This window comes from Rhinoraja longicauda, chromosome 5 (genome assembly GCF_053455715.1).
Source record: "Rhinoraja longicauda isolate Sanriku21f chromosome 5, sRhiLon1.1, whole genome shotgun sequence".
Lineage (NCBI taxonomy): Eukaryota > Metazoa > Chordata > Chondrichthyes > Rajiformes > Arhynchobatidae > Rhinoraja > Rhinoraja longicauda.
In genome coordinates, this window is record NC_135957.1 from 16,678,358 (window position 1) to 16,695,642 (window position 17,285).

Below are 17,285 nucleotides of genomic sequence, written 5' to 3' on the forward strand. Positions count from 1 at the left end.
CACTTTCAGTTCCTCCCCATTCCTGCCTCACATGTACTGTTCTTATCATGGGCTTCTTATAGTAGCCTGCTGAAATATCCATTCTTGCAAATAATAGACTTCCCTGTTGTTTCTTTCTTATTTTTCATTTGACTCCAGGTTTGTCTCTATCAAACCTGCAGGGTTTTCCTATCTAATTTCCCTCATCCATATAACTCTCTAAGCCCCTCTACAGCCTGTGTGAGTGATATGATGTCTCAAGTGGCTTATCAACTCCTTTATCTATTAACCCTTTTGTTAGCATTTCCATGCTAATATTTATCGCAAGCACCTGATGTTTCATGGCATAAAAAGTGTACTCCATCACTGTCCCCTCATCTGTGTCTTTGATTATTTTCATAGTTGATTTGTACTTTAGAAATAATGAATTTGCAATCATGCATAAAATGTACATGGCAATATATTCCCTTCTGCTATATTTAGAATAATATGAAAATGTAATTTTCATGTATTTAAATGACTGCATCATATGCTCCATATAATGCCAAGAACTCTCCACGATCCATTTGTCCTCTACAATGCTAAGACCTTCATAGCATTCCTCATGATTTTCCTGCACTGTTTTGAAACCAGACTTTGCCTTTTGTTGGTTACACATTGTATGTATAATGACCTGACTAAATGGAACAGGTTGAGTGATGAAACTGTTCCTACAATTGAATTGATTAGTTATGAATTAGTTCCTGTAAAATTCTTCCTACCTTGTTCTCATCCCTTCAATTGAGACCCCTGTGCCCTCTGAAACAAGCTGGCCAGATTGTGAAATCAATTTCAAATGATCTGTAATGTAAGCTTTTGCATGCCAAGAGTATTGTTTGTTGCTATAATAAATGTTGTTCTCATTCAGAGTAAGAATAACCAATGTGTCAATGATATCATGCTTATTATTTTAGATAAATCTTGCCTCTAGATCCATCTAGTCCAGTCTCTCCTCGAGGACCTGGTAGTCCATCTTTTCCTGGTAGCCCTTGAAGGCCTGATTTGACTTGAGCAGCCAACATTGCAGCAGGGAACTTCAGTTCGTAGTGCGCAAGTTTTTCTGGAAAAAAACCCAGAAGAAAACAGAAAACTATTATTCCCCACTGAATCAAAACTGCTACTTATCTGCATAGTTTGATCCATGTCTGATCTTTTAAATTGTGTTCAAACCGTTCTTTAAATATATCCAATCTTTATTTTTTTGTAACCCTTTCTGTCAAAAGTTATCAACCTCACTTAAAGAGAAGTTCTGAGATTCCCACTACCTCTTAAGTGAAGCATGTAGAACATTTCAGGATAATCTACGAAGGAAGGTCAATCTATGAGCCAAAATGGAAAAGTACACTTAGAAATGGCTATCAAGCCAAGAGATTGAGGGGTGGTCGAAAGTTTGACTAACATGATGGTTGTTGGAAACTGTCTTTTCCTGAAATGAATCATGATTTTTTTCTCAATAAAGTTGCAGTATTTCCATTATTGTTGATCTCCCATCATCCTTCAGGGAATAACAATCAAGGTTCTGTTGATGCAGTTCATTAAAGCACTTCTAAATAGGATTAGCATCTTTGAATCATTTTGAGTTGTCCATTATGAACTACTGAAATTCCTTGATTAGATTACTGCCTCATAATCTCTCTGGGGATTCACTGTTCTTTGTAAACCATCCAAACCCTTTGATTAGATTGCTACTTTCAGTCTTCATTCAATATACATTTTTCAAAGCATCAGCAATTTGATTAGTTTAACATGCAAAGATAATATTGAACACCACTGTCCTGAAAAATGGATCAACATTTAGTGTGGAAGAAACTGATGCTGCAATGTATTATTTTATGGAATTAAAAAACCCCAATTAGAATTACAGCATAAAGGAAGTAAAAAAACTCTGTCCATGTAAAAAGGTACAGCAAATAAAGATTAGCAGAACACTGGAGGAGCAGCAACATCTCTAAATGATTTCCTATCAATAAGAATCCTCCCCCCTAGTTAGATTCAAAGCTCTTCAAATTCCTTAAAATAAATTCACCAAAAGGGAAGAGCAAATTTGAGAAACATTTCTCCCTAATGTTTTACTTTTCTCACTTAATCAAAAACATTTTTGCTTTATGAAATCTGTAAGGTAGAGGTGCCTTAATTCCAGCCTTGTGGGGCTGTGCACTGAATAGCAACCCACACTTGTCAACCTATTCCTAACAAGGAATAAACAATCATGCAATAACACCTAGGAGAGTGAAACAGAAAATCCCATTGATGCTCAGCAAATAGCAACAGTGGCGTGAATAGGAAATACCAAGTCACCATGAATCCCATGCATCTTAATCTGGATCAGCCTGCCGTGAGGAACTTTTTCAAATGCCTCACTAAAATCCATATAGACAATATCTACTGCCTTCTGAAGACTTTTGTCATCTCCTAAAAAAACAATCAAGATAGCAAGACATGACCTGCTGTAGGCAATACTGACTATCACTAATTAATGCCTTCCCTTCCAAATGCGAGTAAATCCTTTCCCAAAGAATCTTGTCTAATAGTTTCCCTACCACTGTTGTAAGATTCAACAGTCTGCAATTTCCTGGATTATTTCTACTTCCCTTCTTAAACAAAGGAACAGCATGGACTTCTGTCCAGTCCTCCAGGACCTCACTTGTGTCTCGAGAGGAGACAAATATTTTTCGGTGGCATGTTGGCGCAGTTATAGAATTATTGCCTTATAGTGTAGGAAGCAACTGCAGATGCTGGTTTAAACCGAAGGTAGATACAAAATGCCGGAGTAACTCAGCAAGACAGGCAGCATCTCTGGAGAGAAGGAATGGGTGCCGTTTTGGGTCGAGACTCTTCTTCAGACTGAGAGTCAGGGGACAGGGAAATAAGAGATATAGACGGTAATGTAGAGATCTATAGAACAAATGAATGAAAGATATGCAAAAAAGTAACGATGATAAAGGAACTAGGCCATTGTTAACTGTTTGTTAGGTGAGAATGAGAAGCTGGTGCGACATGGGTGGGGGGATGGAGAGAGAAGGAATACAGGGGTTACTTGAAGTTGGAGAAATCTCAATCATACCACTGGGTTGTAAACTGCCCAAACGAAATATGTAATGCTGTTCCTCCAATTTGCATTTAGCCTCACTCTGACAATGGAGGAGGCCTAGGACAGAAAGGTCAGTGTGGGAATGGGAAGGGTAACTAAAGTGTTTGGCAACCGGGAGATCAGGTAGGTCCAGGAGGACAGAGCGATGGTATTCAGCGAAACGATCGCCCAGTCTATGTTTGGTCTTGCCGATGTATACGAGTATATCTTTGCATATCTTTCATCCATTTGTTCTATATCTCTCTACATCACCGTCTGTATCTCTTGTTTCCCTTTTCCCCAACTCTCAGTCTGAAGAAGGGTCTCGACCCGAAGCGTCATTCATTCCTTCTCCCCAGAGATGCTTACATGTGGTGCCTTACAGTGCCAGAGACCCAGGTTCAATCCTGGCTATGGGTGCTGTCTGTACGGAGTTTGTATGTTCTCCTTATGACCATATTAGTTTTCTCTGGGTTTACCGGTTTCTTCCCACACTCCAAAGTCATACAGGTTTGTAGGTTAGTTGGCTTCTGTTAATTGTAAATTGTTCCTAGTGTGTAGGATAGAGCTGGTGTACGAGGTTATCGCTGGTCGGTGCGGACTCGGTGGGTTGAAGGGCCTGTTTCCATGCTGTATGTCTAAAGTCCCAGCAATCTTCTCTCTTGCCTCAATCAACAGTCTGGGATAGATTCCATCAGCCCTGGGGATTTATCCACCTTAATGCATTTCAAGAGATCAAACACCATCTCCTCCTTGATCTCAAAATGGCCTAGCATCTTTGTAATCACTACGCTCATCTCACTATCCTCCTTCTCCTTGGTAAACACAGTTACTCATTTAGTACCTTCATACATCCTCTTTGTATAAAAATCCATCCTTTATCCTTGAGTGATCTTACTTTCTCCCTAGTTGCACTCCTCAAAGAGTGGGGATAAAAGGGTCGCTTTCAGAATGGCAGGCAGTGACTAGTGGGGTACCGCAAGGCTCGGTGTTGGGACTGCAGCTATTTACAATATACATTAATGACTTGGATGAAGGGATTAAAAGTACCATTAGCAAATTTGCAGATGATACAAAGCTGGGTGGTAGTGTGAGCTGTGAGGAAGATGCTATGAGGTTGCAGGGTGACTTGGACAGGTTGTGTGAGTGGGCGGATGCATGGCAGATGCAGTTTAATGTGGGTAAGTGTGAGGTTATCCACTTTGGGGGTAAGAATAAGAAGGCAGATTATTATCTGAATTGTGTCAAGTTAGGAAAAGGGGACGTACAACGAGATCTGGGTGTCCTAGTGCATCAGTCACTGAAAAGAAGCATGCAGGTACAGCAGGCAGTGAAGAAAGCCAATGGAATGTTGGCCTTCATAACAAGAGGAGTTGAGTATAGGAGCAAAGAGGTCCTTCTGCAGTTGTATAGGGCCCTAGTGAGACCGCACCTGGAGTACTGCGTGCAGTTTTGGTCTCCAAATTTGAGGAAGGATATTCTTGCTATTGAGGGCGTGCAGCGTAGGTTCACTAGGTTAATTCCAGGAATGGCGGGACTGTCATATGTTGAAAGACTGGAGCGGCTAGGCTTGTATACACTGGAATTTAGAAGGATGAGAGGGGATCTTATCGAAACCTATAAGATTATTAAGGGGTTGGACACGTTAGAGGCAGGAAACATGTTCCCAATGTTGGGGGAGTCCAGAACCTGGGGCCACAGTTTAAAGATAAGGGGTAGGCCATTTAGAACAGAGATAAGGAGAAACTTTTTCAGTCAGAGTTGTAAATCTGTGGAATTCACTGCCTTGGAAGGCAGTGGAGGCCAATTCTCTGAATGCTTTCAAGAGAGAGCTAGATAGAGCTCTTAAGGATAGTGGAGTCAGGAAGTATGGGGAGAAGGCAGGAACGGGGTACTGATTGAGAATGATCAGCCATGATCACATGAATGCTGGTGCTGGCTCGAAGGGCCGAATGGCCTACTCTTGCACCTATTGCCTATTGTCTTCCCTAGGGCCTCCTCCATAGCCAGAGTGAGGCCACATACAAGCTGGAGGAACCGCATCTCATATGTCGCTTGGGTAGCTCAGAACCCAACAGTGTGAAGACTGAATTCTCTAATTTTAGGTAACTTAAATACTCCCCACCCCCTTCTTACCCCCTCCCCTATGCCCCACCTGGACTATTTCTTCCCTCTCCCTCTCTCTACATTCCTTTCTCTAGCTCCTCAATTCGTAACTCTTCAACCCTTTTGTCTCACATCTTCCGTCTTTTATCTCTGGCCTTTGTCCAACCATCTGCCAATCAACCCCCCCCCCTCACATGTATCCACCTACTACTGCCAGGCTTTGTCCTGTTCCTCTTCTCATCCAGCTTCCTCTCTCTGCCCTTCTACCAATCTGAAGAAGGGCCCCGACCCAAAAAGTCCCCTATCCATGCTCTCCAGTGATGCTGCCTGACTCGCTGAGTTACTTCAGCACTTTGTGTATTTTGTTTTGAATCAGCATTTGCAGTTTGTTGTTACTACATTTTTACAAACTATTTCTGGCCAAGACTACTGTCGTCCGTCCTCTGATGTTGGCTAATTGAGGTCAGATCGTGACAATATAAACAAACTCTTGAGAGACAGCTGACAATCAGCAGAATTAGCAGATGAAGTGAGAAACAAACACCAATCCAATCCACAATAACAAGAACAGAGAATGTTGGAGATACAACTCTGGAGAGAGAAACTAGGTAACATTTCAAATTGAAGAACTTCAATCAACATCAGGCTAGTTAGTAAACAAATGGGTTTTACATTGCAGAGAAGGGAGAAGAATTGAGCAAACACAGATAATGTCTGCAATAGGGTGAAGACCAAGACAGACTTAAGGATGCAAATTGTGCTAATACCCGTTGAAAGTGTGCGAAAAGGGTTGTGAAATGAATAGGAATGCATTCATGTGGCAAATATAACGAACCTACTCTCATAATTTAATTCAATGGGCCCATTAGTTCATCTGCAATGCATTTGCTTTTAAATCAACAAGGCTTTGTGAGGTTTGAAGCCTATAACTTTTGTTTACATCTCCTTCTGACAGCTCTTCACCATCATTTCTCAGCTGGCAGCATTCTTTCCTTTTTCCTCTGGGCACTTGTTGATCTCCTACCACGACAGAGCTCAGAAAACATTGAATGTTATATGGACTGATGTTGGCATACTCATCTGAGCAGGCAGAGCATAACCATAGGCTCAGAATGTTTCAGAATAAAGGTTAGGCCATTTAGAACGGAGATGAGGAAAAACTTTTTCACTCAGAGTTGTAAATCTGGGGAATTATCTGCCTCAGAAGGCAGTGGAGGCCAATTCTCTGGATGCTTTCAAGAGAGAGTTAGATAGAGCTCTTAACGATAGCGAAGTCAGGGGGTATGGGGAGAAGGCAGGAACGGGGTACTGATTGTGAATGATCAGCCATGATCACATTGAATGGCGGTGCTGGCTCGAAGGGCCGAACGGCCTACTCCTGCACCTATTGTCTAATGGGATGGTGCCTGGCAGGGGACACTGACAATCATCGGAGTATATTTCTAGATTTAGTATGTTTCACACTGGTCACCATTGAGATTGGCTCTGCTGTAGACCTCTTGCGTCCAATCAAGGACTCAGCCCCCTCCCATTTACATCAGAGACAATCATGGTCTCCACCTTATTACCAAGTCTCTTTGACCAAAGATAGACACAAAAAGCTGGAGTAACTCAGCGGGACAGGCAGCATCTCTGGAGAGAAGGAATAGGTGACGTTTTGGGTCGAGACCCTTTTTCAGTCTTCTCTTTGACCTCTCTGACCACCACCCCTCACCACCAGATTCTCTGCAACTTAGAACATGCTTCTTTTGTGACTTTGCTTAGTTCTATTAGAAAGTCATGCATGTTAACACAGTTTCTATCTGCAGTTTCCTGCTTTTCAATTTCAATCTTCAACTTCCTTACCTTCAAAAATTCTGTGAATCTCTTGTCTTATAAACTTTGATAGTTCTTCAAATGGAATTTTGGTGTCCTAGTGAAGTAAACAGAGATTTTATGGAATCAGCAGAATGACAGTGATCAGAAATAAAGTGCAATGGAGACAGTGAGATTGAATGACAAAATAATTAGCAAACTAATTAAGAAGAATGACATCTAAGACTGAATGTGGAGGAAAGAACTGCAGATGCTGGTTTAAATTGAAGGTAGACACAAAATGCTGGAGTAAATCAGCGGGACAGGCAGCATCGTCATCCATTCCTCTATCTAAGACTAAATGATGTGCTGATTACAGCTTAATGTGGATAAGTGGAAAAACTTCAGAATTCTAACATGGAACAAAGAGGGAAACCGCCTGGGCCGATAGATTTGCTTCATCGTGGCCTTCTTCAGGAGGCTACTCTGTGGTTTCTAAAAAGGGCACAAAGTGTCGAAATAACAGCGATTACGGCAGCATTTCTGGAAAACATGGATAGTGATGTTTTGGGTTGGGACCCTTATTCAGACTTAGTTGGGGCACTGGAATTGCCTGGATTGTGGTGTTAATAGTCCAAGTTTTTGTACCTTGGTTAAAGTTGGGTTCCCTTTATTTACTGATGTATTTAAGCACATTTGAAGGCCTTATTGTTACAATTGCACCAACTGTATAGAAATTTGCACAATAGAATATTTGCATTTATGAAATATTCTTTTACACATCTTGCATTATTGCCTATCATGAAATCACTTGTGTAGTAATAAGCCAAATTGAGCACAGCAAGATCCCATAAACACCAATTTACTGATGGTCGGTGAAGGATAAATATTGGTTTGAAGTTTGAGAATAACTTCAATAATGTACTTTACTGCCATGGAATCGTTTATATTCAATTGAGAAAAGATGGCACCTCCAACACCATTGTAATCAGTGCGGTGTTAGAAATGTCAGCCACAGACACCTCTCCAGAAGTGGAACTTGAACCAGGACCAGGTTACAAAAATAAATCATAACTTTGGGGTTCCCATACTTATCCCATGTTATTGTACAAGGCCTTTACAGAGCAACTGTTTGTGAAACTAGTTTCTGGAGGTCCTAATCATGAGGATCAAACCCAATAGCATTAATATAGCATCCAACCCAATTCATATTATCTGCCATTTGCTATCACAGAATTTAAACCAGAACATATCATGAGATCCTCACTGCGTCTAGAGAAGATCTTTGACATGCTATCTTAAAATACGTCCTGAATGAGGTCAACATTTCATTCTTAAGCAGCATGAATATATATCTGAGATGAACTTTTGAACTGAATGCAAAAACAATGCTTTTAAAACCGGGAGCCATAAGGCTACTATTGATAGCTTTGAAGCTCTGGTCGACGTTTCAGGTCGATCAAATCCCGAACAAACAGACTTAAGAACAGTTTTTACCCCAGGGCCATACGAGAACTGAACACTACCTTCTGCACTAGGCAACACCGTTAAAAAATCTTTTGTACTTAATATAATTGTATTTATTTGTTTTTGCATTTATTGCATATATGTTTTTACGCACCGTCAGGATTGGCTATTTTTTTAATTTCGTTGTACTCGTTGCAATGACAATAAATGAATATTATTATTATTATTATAATGAAAAATTGATGGTGTCCCTTTTTCTTCACCAGTTCTTTTACTCCAATTATAAATAATACAATGCTGATTTTTTTCTAATTAGCTGTTGTCCAAAATTTTGATTACTTTATTAATATATTCAGCCAAATTCCCAAGCAGGGAAACTTGGTTTGCAAAGTTCAGCTCTTTAGCACTCTAGGTGGAATTCTACAGATAATGAATTGGCTTCATAAAGCAGTCAACGTGCTCCAGCCATCAAACTGAGAAGATGTGCAATGCTGACACCTAGTGGAAGTAGACACAAAGGCAGATTATGCCATTAATTAGCGAGTAATACTGACATGCTGCCTCTCACTTCTCACTATTAATCTATGCTTTCTAGTTTTAGGGAGTCAGGTCCTCTGTGTCCACAATAAGTCAGCGTGAGCAGAAGCCATAGGCAGCAGGTCTGGTTTACAGGCCACGTGCTGTAAATTTTGCATTCTCAATAAGAACTTATGCATCATCTCGGGATGTCTGAAAGCACTTTGCAACTGATTAAATTTGAGCTATAGTCTTTGCTGAATGCAGAAATACTTGCGTCACTGGGGCACAGATTGTCCCACAGACAGCAATACGATGGTGACCAATTGAAGATAAATAGTGTACAGAGCATTCTCCCGCTCATCTTTGAAAACTACATTGGCATCTTTTGCATCCACCTGAGAGGCTTTGATTGAATAGCTCAAAGTGATTGGCAGGTCATTTGGCATATTTTCTTTTTTGGCAATGGAAAGATCACTTCTAATCCAAAGTATAATTGAGAATAATCAATGTTTCTTATAAAAATTGGAATAATTGTCTCACCCACTCACCAATATCTTTAATCGTGACATACAACAATTAACTCATCAAATATGTAGGTAATATATTGCACAAATATAGAAGGTATTTAGATGTTAAGATATTGCAACTGATATGGCAAGAGAGGTAGTCAGTTTGGCTTACTGAATTGCCAGAGAGTCCACGATGACCTGGAGGTCCTGGAGCACCTGTTCGTCCTCGTGGCCCAACGGGGCCCAAAGTCCCTATCATTCCTTTCTCTCCCGATGGCCCTAGGTCACCCATCCTTCCTCTTTCACCCTGAGGCCCTCGGTCACCCAGAATTCCTGGATCTCCCTATCCAAAAGAAGAATGAAATGAATCGAGACATACAACGACAAAAATAAGTCATGACATAACTATTTATTCTATTTGGAATAGCGATTTAAGCATGTATAAAACATTATTTCAGAGACATCTTATTGCGGAGAAGACGATTTATGAAGGAAACTATACAATATTAAAAACATGCATCAAACTTCAAAGTATCTATTTCTCACCTAGAAATGTTGCTGTGAGTAAAGAATGTGAAACTTTGTCTAAGATTTAAAAAATGCAGCGCAGTCAATACTTTCTCTTTTATTTCTCCTTCGCAAAATGTGGACTTCAGCTAACTAATTTAGTTTAGTGATACAATGCGGAAACAGGCCCTTTGGCCCACCGGGTCCGCGCCGACCAGCAATCCCTGCATATTAACGCTATCCGACACACACTAGGGGCAATTTTTAGATTTAACAAGCCAATTTACTTACAAATCTGTATGTCTTTGGAGTGTGGGAGGAAACCGAAGATCTCGGCGAAAACCCACGCAGGTCACGGGGAGAATGTACAAACTCCGTACCTACAGCACCCATAGTCAGGATCGAACCCGGGTCTCTGGTGCTGCAAGCGCTGTAAGGCAGCAACTCTACCGCTGCACCACTGTGCCTCCCTAAAGTGGCTTTTCTTTACAAGCCGAGAAAATGACTACATTCAACTGAAGGGGCAACATAGGCACCTCAACGTTGTCCTGATTAACATGGTCATTTTCCATCAGGATTTGTTAGCCATTGAGTAGGCTTGTTCCTCCATTTACAAATATCTAATTTTCAATTGGTCTCTCTCCAAGTGGCCAGTTTTCTGGTCACTGCAAAGCTGGTCACTGTGCGGAATACCAACTTGGATCAGGGAACAAAGTGGTCGGGATGATCCTGATGTCTATATCCTCATTGTATCTAACAGGATGTTAGATCACAGTAATCAGTAGGCATGTCTTGGCTAAAATGAATCTTGGTCCAAGAAATATTCCTTTGAATAAACAACTTACTCGCTCACCCTTGGGTCCACGGTCTCCTGAGTTCCCTGGCGAACCCTACAATTAAATCAAAGAAAATATCTATAATAGCCCAATAAGTCTAAAACACTTTATTGTAAATTGAAGAACGATTACAGTTCATGGAACCTGTTAACATTGCAAAGGATGGAGGTGGGATAGTGTAACAAATTTGCAGCAATTAAAATCATGATACGTGAAATGTGCTTTTTCCTTACCTGTGCACCTGGCAATCCTTGTTGTCCAGTTTTGCCCTGATAAAAAATAAGATGAAAACTCATCTATGAAGCATCAGAATCATGCCAGTAATATTTTCATGTCACACATTTGCTACAACCCCATTTGCCTTGAAGAAGTGCTAAGATCTCCACCAATGATTTCTTTAAATCTCAGAAATACTGAAGTAGGAAGGAGTAGAACAAGCACCTCTTTGCCTCGCATAGGAGGGAGTATCTTAAAGGTTCGGGCCATGAAATCAGACCTCATAGTTTAATTTCTTTTGGTGCTAATTTGCTTCCATTTCAATTATGAAACATTTTACTTGGCAACTTGGGGTCACACAAACATGCCAGAAGCTTGAAGAGCTGACAGCTGGAGGTTTGTCTTGATTTGGTAATGTTGACTATGTGGCAACCCAAGCATTGAACTAACTTCTGCAAATGAAGTAGGCGAAGATGCAGGAATGACATCCTCACTTACTCTCTTTACAGGATTCTCAGTGACCAGCTGGTCCATTGGGACTGAGTAGGAGAGTGGTAAGCTTGGTTCTTGGTCCTCCAAAATATTCCAAATGGAATTTAAACTGGAGGCTTGAGAGAACTGTATAGAGCAGGTACTTCACAGAAAGTAAGACATCTGTATTTGACAATGGTTTTCTGCAGATTAAGGAATCCCTTTCTGTGGGATTACAGAGGATTACACTGGAAGGGGATGATTCAGATAATTGAGTCCAGATTGTTCTTCTAGAACTATCTCCATCCATCCCTGGCAGTGGTCTCGATCTTCCAATCTGACTCGTTGGGGCCCTTGCACTTTTTTGATTTTTTGTGCTTTTTTTGTAACTGTAACACTACATCTTTCACTATGTTTCCTTTCTCATTTTGCTTTGTACTCGTGTACGGTTTGATTGTAATCATGCATGGTATGATTTACTGGGATATAATGCAAATTAAACTTTTCTACTGCATCCCCGGTACACATGACAATAATAAACCAAAATCAGTACAATCCAGATCTTAAGCACTTGCTGCTTAAAATATATAATTTCTTCAGATCAAGATGTGTGGACTGTCGCAAACTGACAGGAAGAGGAGAGGGCACCACGAGCAGGTGTGAGAAGAGGCACGAGGAGAGTAAGAAGGGGTCTAGCTGACAAGAATCCTTCCAAGATGAGATTGATTCTTGCCTCCTCTGCAGGCAAAGCTGCTGCCGCTGAGCCATGCCTTGACAGCAGTACCAATGGTAACCACAGTCACAGGGGCCTTTATTTTCTTTGCAGTCGGCTCATCCCAGGAACAGCACCAAATATTATTGATGCCTCCTCACTTGTACATGAAGGGGAGGCTTTAATCACATTTTCCTTGTATCAGGAATAGCAGTCATTGCAGGTATTGCATTCTTCAGATAATGTGGTCTCCTCTGCAGTGTGGAGGTTGACTGACTGACTGATGTCTGGAGTGTAACCATCGTGCTCAGGACATGTCCAGACACCATGCTTCCTGCTTCAGGACAACTGCTGATCTTCAGTACATTCCAAGTGGTTCAGTGGGTAAGATGAGGTAAAAAAAGGGAATACAGGAGATATTGCAAAAGACTCTCGGAAGAATGGGAACAGAAGTTCTAGAGGGGAAAAGAAATTAAGGGCAGGGCCAATTGTGACCGATGTGAGAGGGGAGGTGAATACAGAAGTTAAAGTGTTGTACTTAAATGCGCGTAGTATAAAAAATAAAGTGGATGAGCTTGAGGCTCAGTTAGTCATGGGCAAGTATGATGTTGTAGGGATCACTGAGACATGGCTACAAGAGGACCAGGGCTGGGAACTGAATATTCAGGGGTACACAACGTATAGAAAAGACAGACAGGTGGGCAGAGGGGGTGGGGTTGCTCTGATGGTAAGGAATGATATTCATTCCCTTGCAAGGGGTGACATAGAATCAGGAGATGTTGAATCAGTATGGATAGAAATGAGAAATTGTAAGGGTAAAAAGACCCTAATGGGAATTATCTATAGGCCCCCAAACAGTAGCCTCGACATAGGGTGCAAGTTGAATCAGGAGATAAAATTGGCGTGTCAAAAATGTAATGCTACGGTGGTTATGGGAGATTTCAACATGCAGGTAGACTGGGAAAATCAGGTTGGAAATGGACCCCAGGAAAGAGAGTTTGTAGAGTGCCTTCGAGATGGATTCTTAGAACAGCTTGTACTGGAGCCTACCAGGGAGAAGGCAATTCTGGATTTAGTGTTGTGTAATGATCCTGATCTGATAAGGGGACTAGAGGTAAAAGAGCCATTAGGAGGCAGTGATCACAACATGATAAGTTTTACTCTGCAAATGGAAAGGCAGAAGGGAAAATCGGAAGTGTCAGTATTACAGTATAGCAAAGGGGATTACAGAGGCATGAGGCGGGAGCTGGCCAAAATTGACTGGAAGGAGGCCCTAGCAGGGAAGACGGTAGAACAGCAATGGCAGGTATTCCTGGGAATAATGCAGAGGTTGCAGGATCAATTTATTCCAGAGGTGGAAAGACTCTAAGGGGAGTAAGAGACACCTGTGGCTGACGAGGGAAGTCAGGGACAGCATAAAAATTAAGGAGAGGAAGTATAACATAGCAAAGAAGAGTGGGAAGACAGAGGATTGGGACTCTTTTAAAGAGCAACAAAAGTTAACTAAAAAGGCAATACGGGGAGAAAAGATGAGGTACGAGGGTAAACTAGCCAATAATATAAAGGAGGATAGCAAAAGTTTTTTTAGGTACGTGAAGAGGAAAAAAATAGTCAAGGCAAATGTGGGTCCCTTGAAGACAGAAACAGGGGAATTTATTATGGGGAACAAAGAAATGGCAGACGAGTTAAACCGTTACTTTGGATCTGTCTTCACTGAGGAAGATACACACAATCTCCCAAATGTTCTAGGGGCCGGAGAACCTAGGGTGATGGAGGAACTGAAGGAAATCCACATTAGGCAGGAAATGGTTTTGGGTAGACTGATGGGACTGAAGGCTGATAAATCCCCAGGGCCTGATGGTCTGCATCCCAGGGTACTTAAGGAGGTGGCTCTAGAAATAGTGGAAGCATTGGAGATCATTTTTCAATGTTCTATAGATTCAGGATCAGTTCCTGTGGATTGGAGGATAGCAAATGTTATCCCACTTTTTAAGAAAGGAGGGAGAGAGAAAACGGGTAATTATAGACCAGTTAGTCTGACATCAGTGGTGGGGAAGATGCTGGAGTCAATTATAAAAGACGAAATTGCTGAGCATTTGGATAGCAGTAACGGGATCATTCCGAGTCAGCATGGATTTACGAAGGGGAAATCATGCTTGACAAATCTACTGGAATTTTTTGAGGATGTAACTAGGAAAATTGACAGGGGAGAGTCAGTGGATGTGGTGTACCTCGACTTTCAGAAAGCCTTCGACAAGGTCCCACATAGGAGATTAGTGGGCAAAATTAGGGCACATGGTATTGGGGGTAGGGTACTGACATGGATAGAAAATTGGTTGACAGACAGAAAGCAAAGAGTGGGGATAAATGGGGCCCTTTCGGAATGGCAGGCAGTGACCAGTGGGGTACCGCAAGGTTCGGTGCTGGGACCCCAGCTATTTACAATATACATTAATGACTTAGACGAAGGGATTAAAAGTACCATTAGCAAATTTGCAGATGATACTAAGCTGGGGGGTAGTGTGAATTGTGAGGAAGATGCAATAAGGCTGCAGGGTGACTTGGACAGGTTGTGTGAGTGGGCGGATACATGGCAGATGCAGTTTAATGTAGATAAGTGTGAGGTTATTCACTTTGGAAGTAAGAATAGAAAGGCAGATTATTATCTGAATGGTGTCAAGTTAGGAGGAGGGGGAGTTCAACGAGATCTGGGTGTCCTAGTGCATCAGTCAATGAAAGGAAGCATGCAGGTACAGCAGGCAGTGAAGAAAGCCAATGGAATGTTGGCCTTCATAACAAGAGGAGTTGAGTATAGGAGCAAAGAGGTCCTTCTACAGTTGTACCGGGCCCTGGTGAGACCGCACCTGGAGTACTGTGTGCAGTTTTGGTCTCCAAATTTGAGGAAGGATATTCTTGCTATGGAGGGCATGCAGCGTAGGTTCACTAGGTTAATTCCCGGAATGGCGGGACTGTCGTATGTTGAAAGGCTGGAGCGATTGGGCTTGTATACACTGGAATTTAGAAGGATGAGGGGGGATCTTATTGAAACATATAAGATAATTAGGGGATTGGACACATTAGAGGCAGGAAACATGTTCCCAATGTTGGGGGAGTCCAGAACAAGGGGCCACAGTTTAAGAATAAGGGGTAGGCCATTTAGAACGGAGATGAGGAAGAACTTTTTCAGTCAGAGAGTGGTGAAGGTGTGGAATTCTCTGCCTCAGAAGGCAGTGGAGGCCAGTTCGTTGGATGCTTTCAAGAGAGAGCTGGATAGAGCTCTTAAGGATAGCGGAGTGAGGGGGTATGGGGAGAAGGCAGGAACGGGGTACTGATTGAGAGTGATCAGCCATGATCGCATTGAATGGCGGTGCTGGCTCGAAGGGCTGAATGGCCTACTCCTGCACCTATTGTCTATTGTCTATTGTCTCTCAGTAGAAATGCACTGCTCTTGTTGTTGCATACCCTGTTGTTGGATTTTAAGGAATTGACATCAGAGCTCAAATCTCTGGAATTTTGAACAAACTTTGTCAATGTTCAATTAGTCCTAGACCTTGCATAGTAAATCAGTGTGGGCGACATGATGTACTCACAGAATTTCTTGGGGAATGAGGGTTATTCCCTAAAACTCTGGTCTCGACTAGTAAGGTATCCAGTAACAAGAGTGGCATATTTCCAAAGTAAGACTCACAGAGCCACTTGACCTATATTGATGAGTATGGTGTCTGGCAGGCTGTGCCTCTTTCTTCACATTGCTGGCTGAGTTCTCCATAACTATAGGAACTCATCCTGTGACTGCAGGGAGAGGAGAAGATGAATGGAGAAGCTTTTTGAATATTCCTTTAATCACACCTCCCTTCCAGTGAGGAGCTCGACCACCAGTAGCATGACTCGGAGAACGTCATATTCCATATCTGCATGCACAAACATCTGTCAATATTCAGGCATGGCAAGAACATTTGTACCACAAAAGTTCAGATTTTGTTTGCAGTGCCAGTCACTGATCTACATTTTAAATATGCGAGTTCTTCATCGTCGTCAGAGATAATGGCATTCTCTCCAGCAGATAATAGTTAAGAAAGTTACATACGGGGGCTCCAGGCGGTCCTTTTGGTCCAAGAAAGCCAGTTTCTCCCAATGGTCCTCTCTCGCCTTTTACTCCCTACAACATTAGACACAGTGAAGGTCAGTACCCAATTCTGCTTCCTAAATGGCAGATAATATACCTTGGAACGAACATGAAAATTCAACTCACAGGATCGCCTGTTAAACCATGTGGTCCTGGTGGACCTGGAGAACCAGGTTTCCCCTTTTTAGAAGAAAGAACAAAAGTTATAATTCTTATTTCTAATACAAACCATTCATTATTAGAGAAAAGTATAATTTAAAGAGCTGTGACTTCCAAGGTCATTAACTAAAATGTTTTCTGACAGGCAGGTTTGCTAGGACTACAGTGGTGAGTTTAAACCTAGGGGTATGGGGTGGGGGAAGGCAGGATCCAATGCAGGAATGCAGCACGAGAGGCTGGAAGTCAATATGGAAGGTGATGAAAGAAAGTTCAGTGGACAGGATAGGCGGGAGCATGGCAGGGAGCAGGGAAGGAATGTTGGTTTGAATTTCATATATTTTAATGCGGAAGACCTGATGGGTAAGACGGATGAACTCAGGGTATGGATAGGTACATGCGACTGGGATGTTGTAGCTGTTATGAAAACCTGGCTAAGAGTGAGCTAGGACTGGCAGCTCAGTGTGCCAGGGTACAGGTGCAACTGGAGAGATAGAGATGGTGAAAAAAAGAGAAGTGGGTATTGCTTTATAGATTAAGCACAATGTCACACGAGATGACATTACTGGTTTCTTCCAGTGAGATGGTATGGGTGAAGATGAGAAGGAAAAAGGGAATGATCACCTTGTTGGGAGTGTACTAAAGGCCCCAAATTGTCAATGGGAGTTAGAAGAACACATAGTCTAGGAGAATGCATGCAGCTGCAGGTCTAATAACATTGTCATAGTAGCGGATTTTAACTTTCCTAATATAGTCTGGGCCTTCCATAGTGCCAAGG

The 17,285-nt window shown here is 41.9% G+C and overlaps 1 protein-coding gene across 1 annotated transcript in view; it reads right to left on the reverse strand.

Moving 5' to 3' along the window:
• LOC144593884 (uncharacterized) overlaps positions 1-17,285 on the reverse strand; it is a 222,433-nt gene that overhangs the window by 10,522 nt on the left and 194,626 nt on the right. Inside the window, exons 46-52 of the mRNA XM_078400009.1 lie at positions 16,478-16,531; positions 16,313-16,384; positions 11,060-11,095; positions 10,836-10,880; positions 9,656-9,826; positions 7,040-7,106; positions 944-1,078 (exon numbers count right to left, since the gene is read on the reverse strand). Coding sequence (XP_078256135.1) covers positions 944-1,078; positions 7,040-7,106; positions 9,656-9,826; positions 10,836-10,880; positions 11,060-11,095; positions 16,313-16,384; positions 16,478-16,531 — 580 coding nt within the window. The remainder of the gene's footprint in view (positions 1-943; positions 1,079-7,039; positions 7,107-9,655; positions 9,827-10,835; positions 10,881-11,059; positions 11,096-16,312; positions 16,385-16,477; positions 16,532-17,285) is intronic.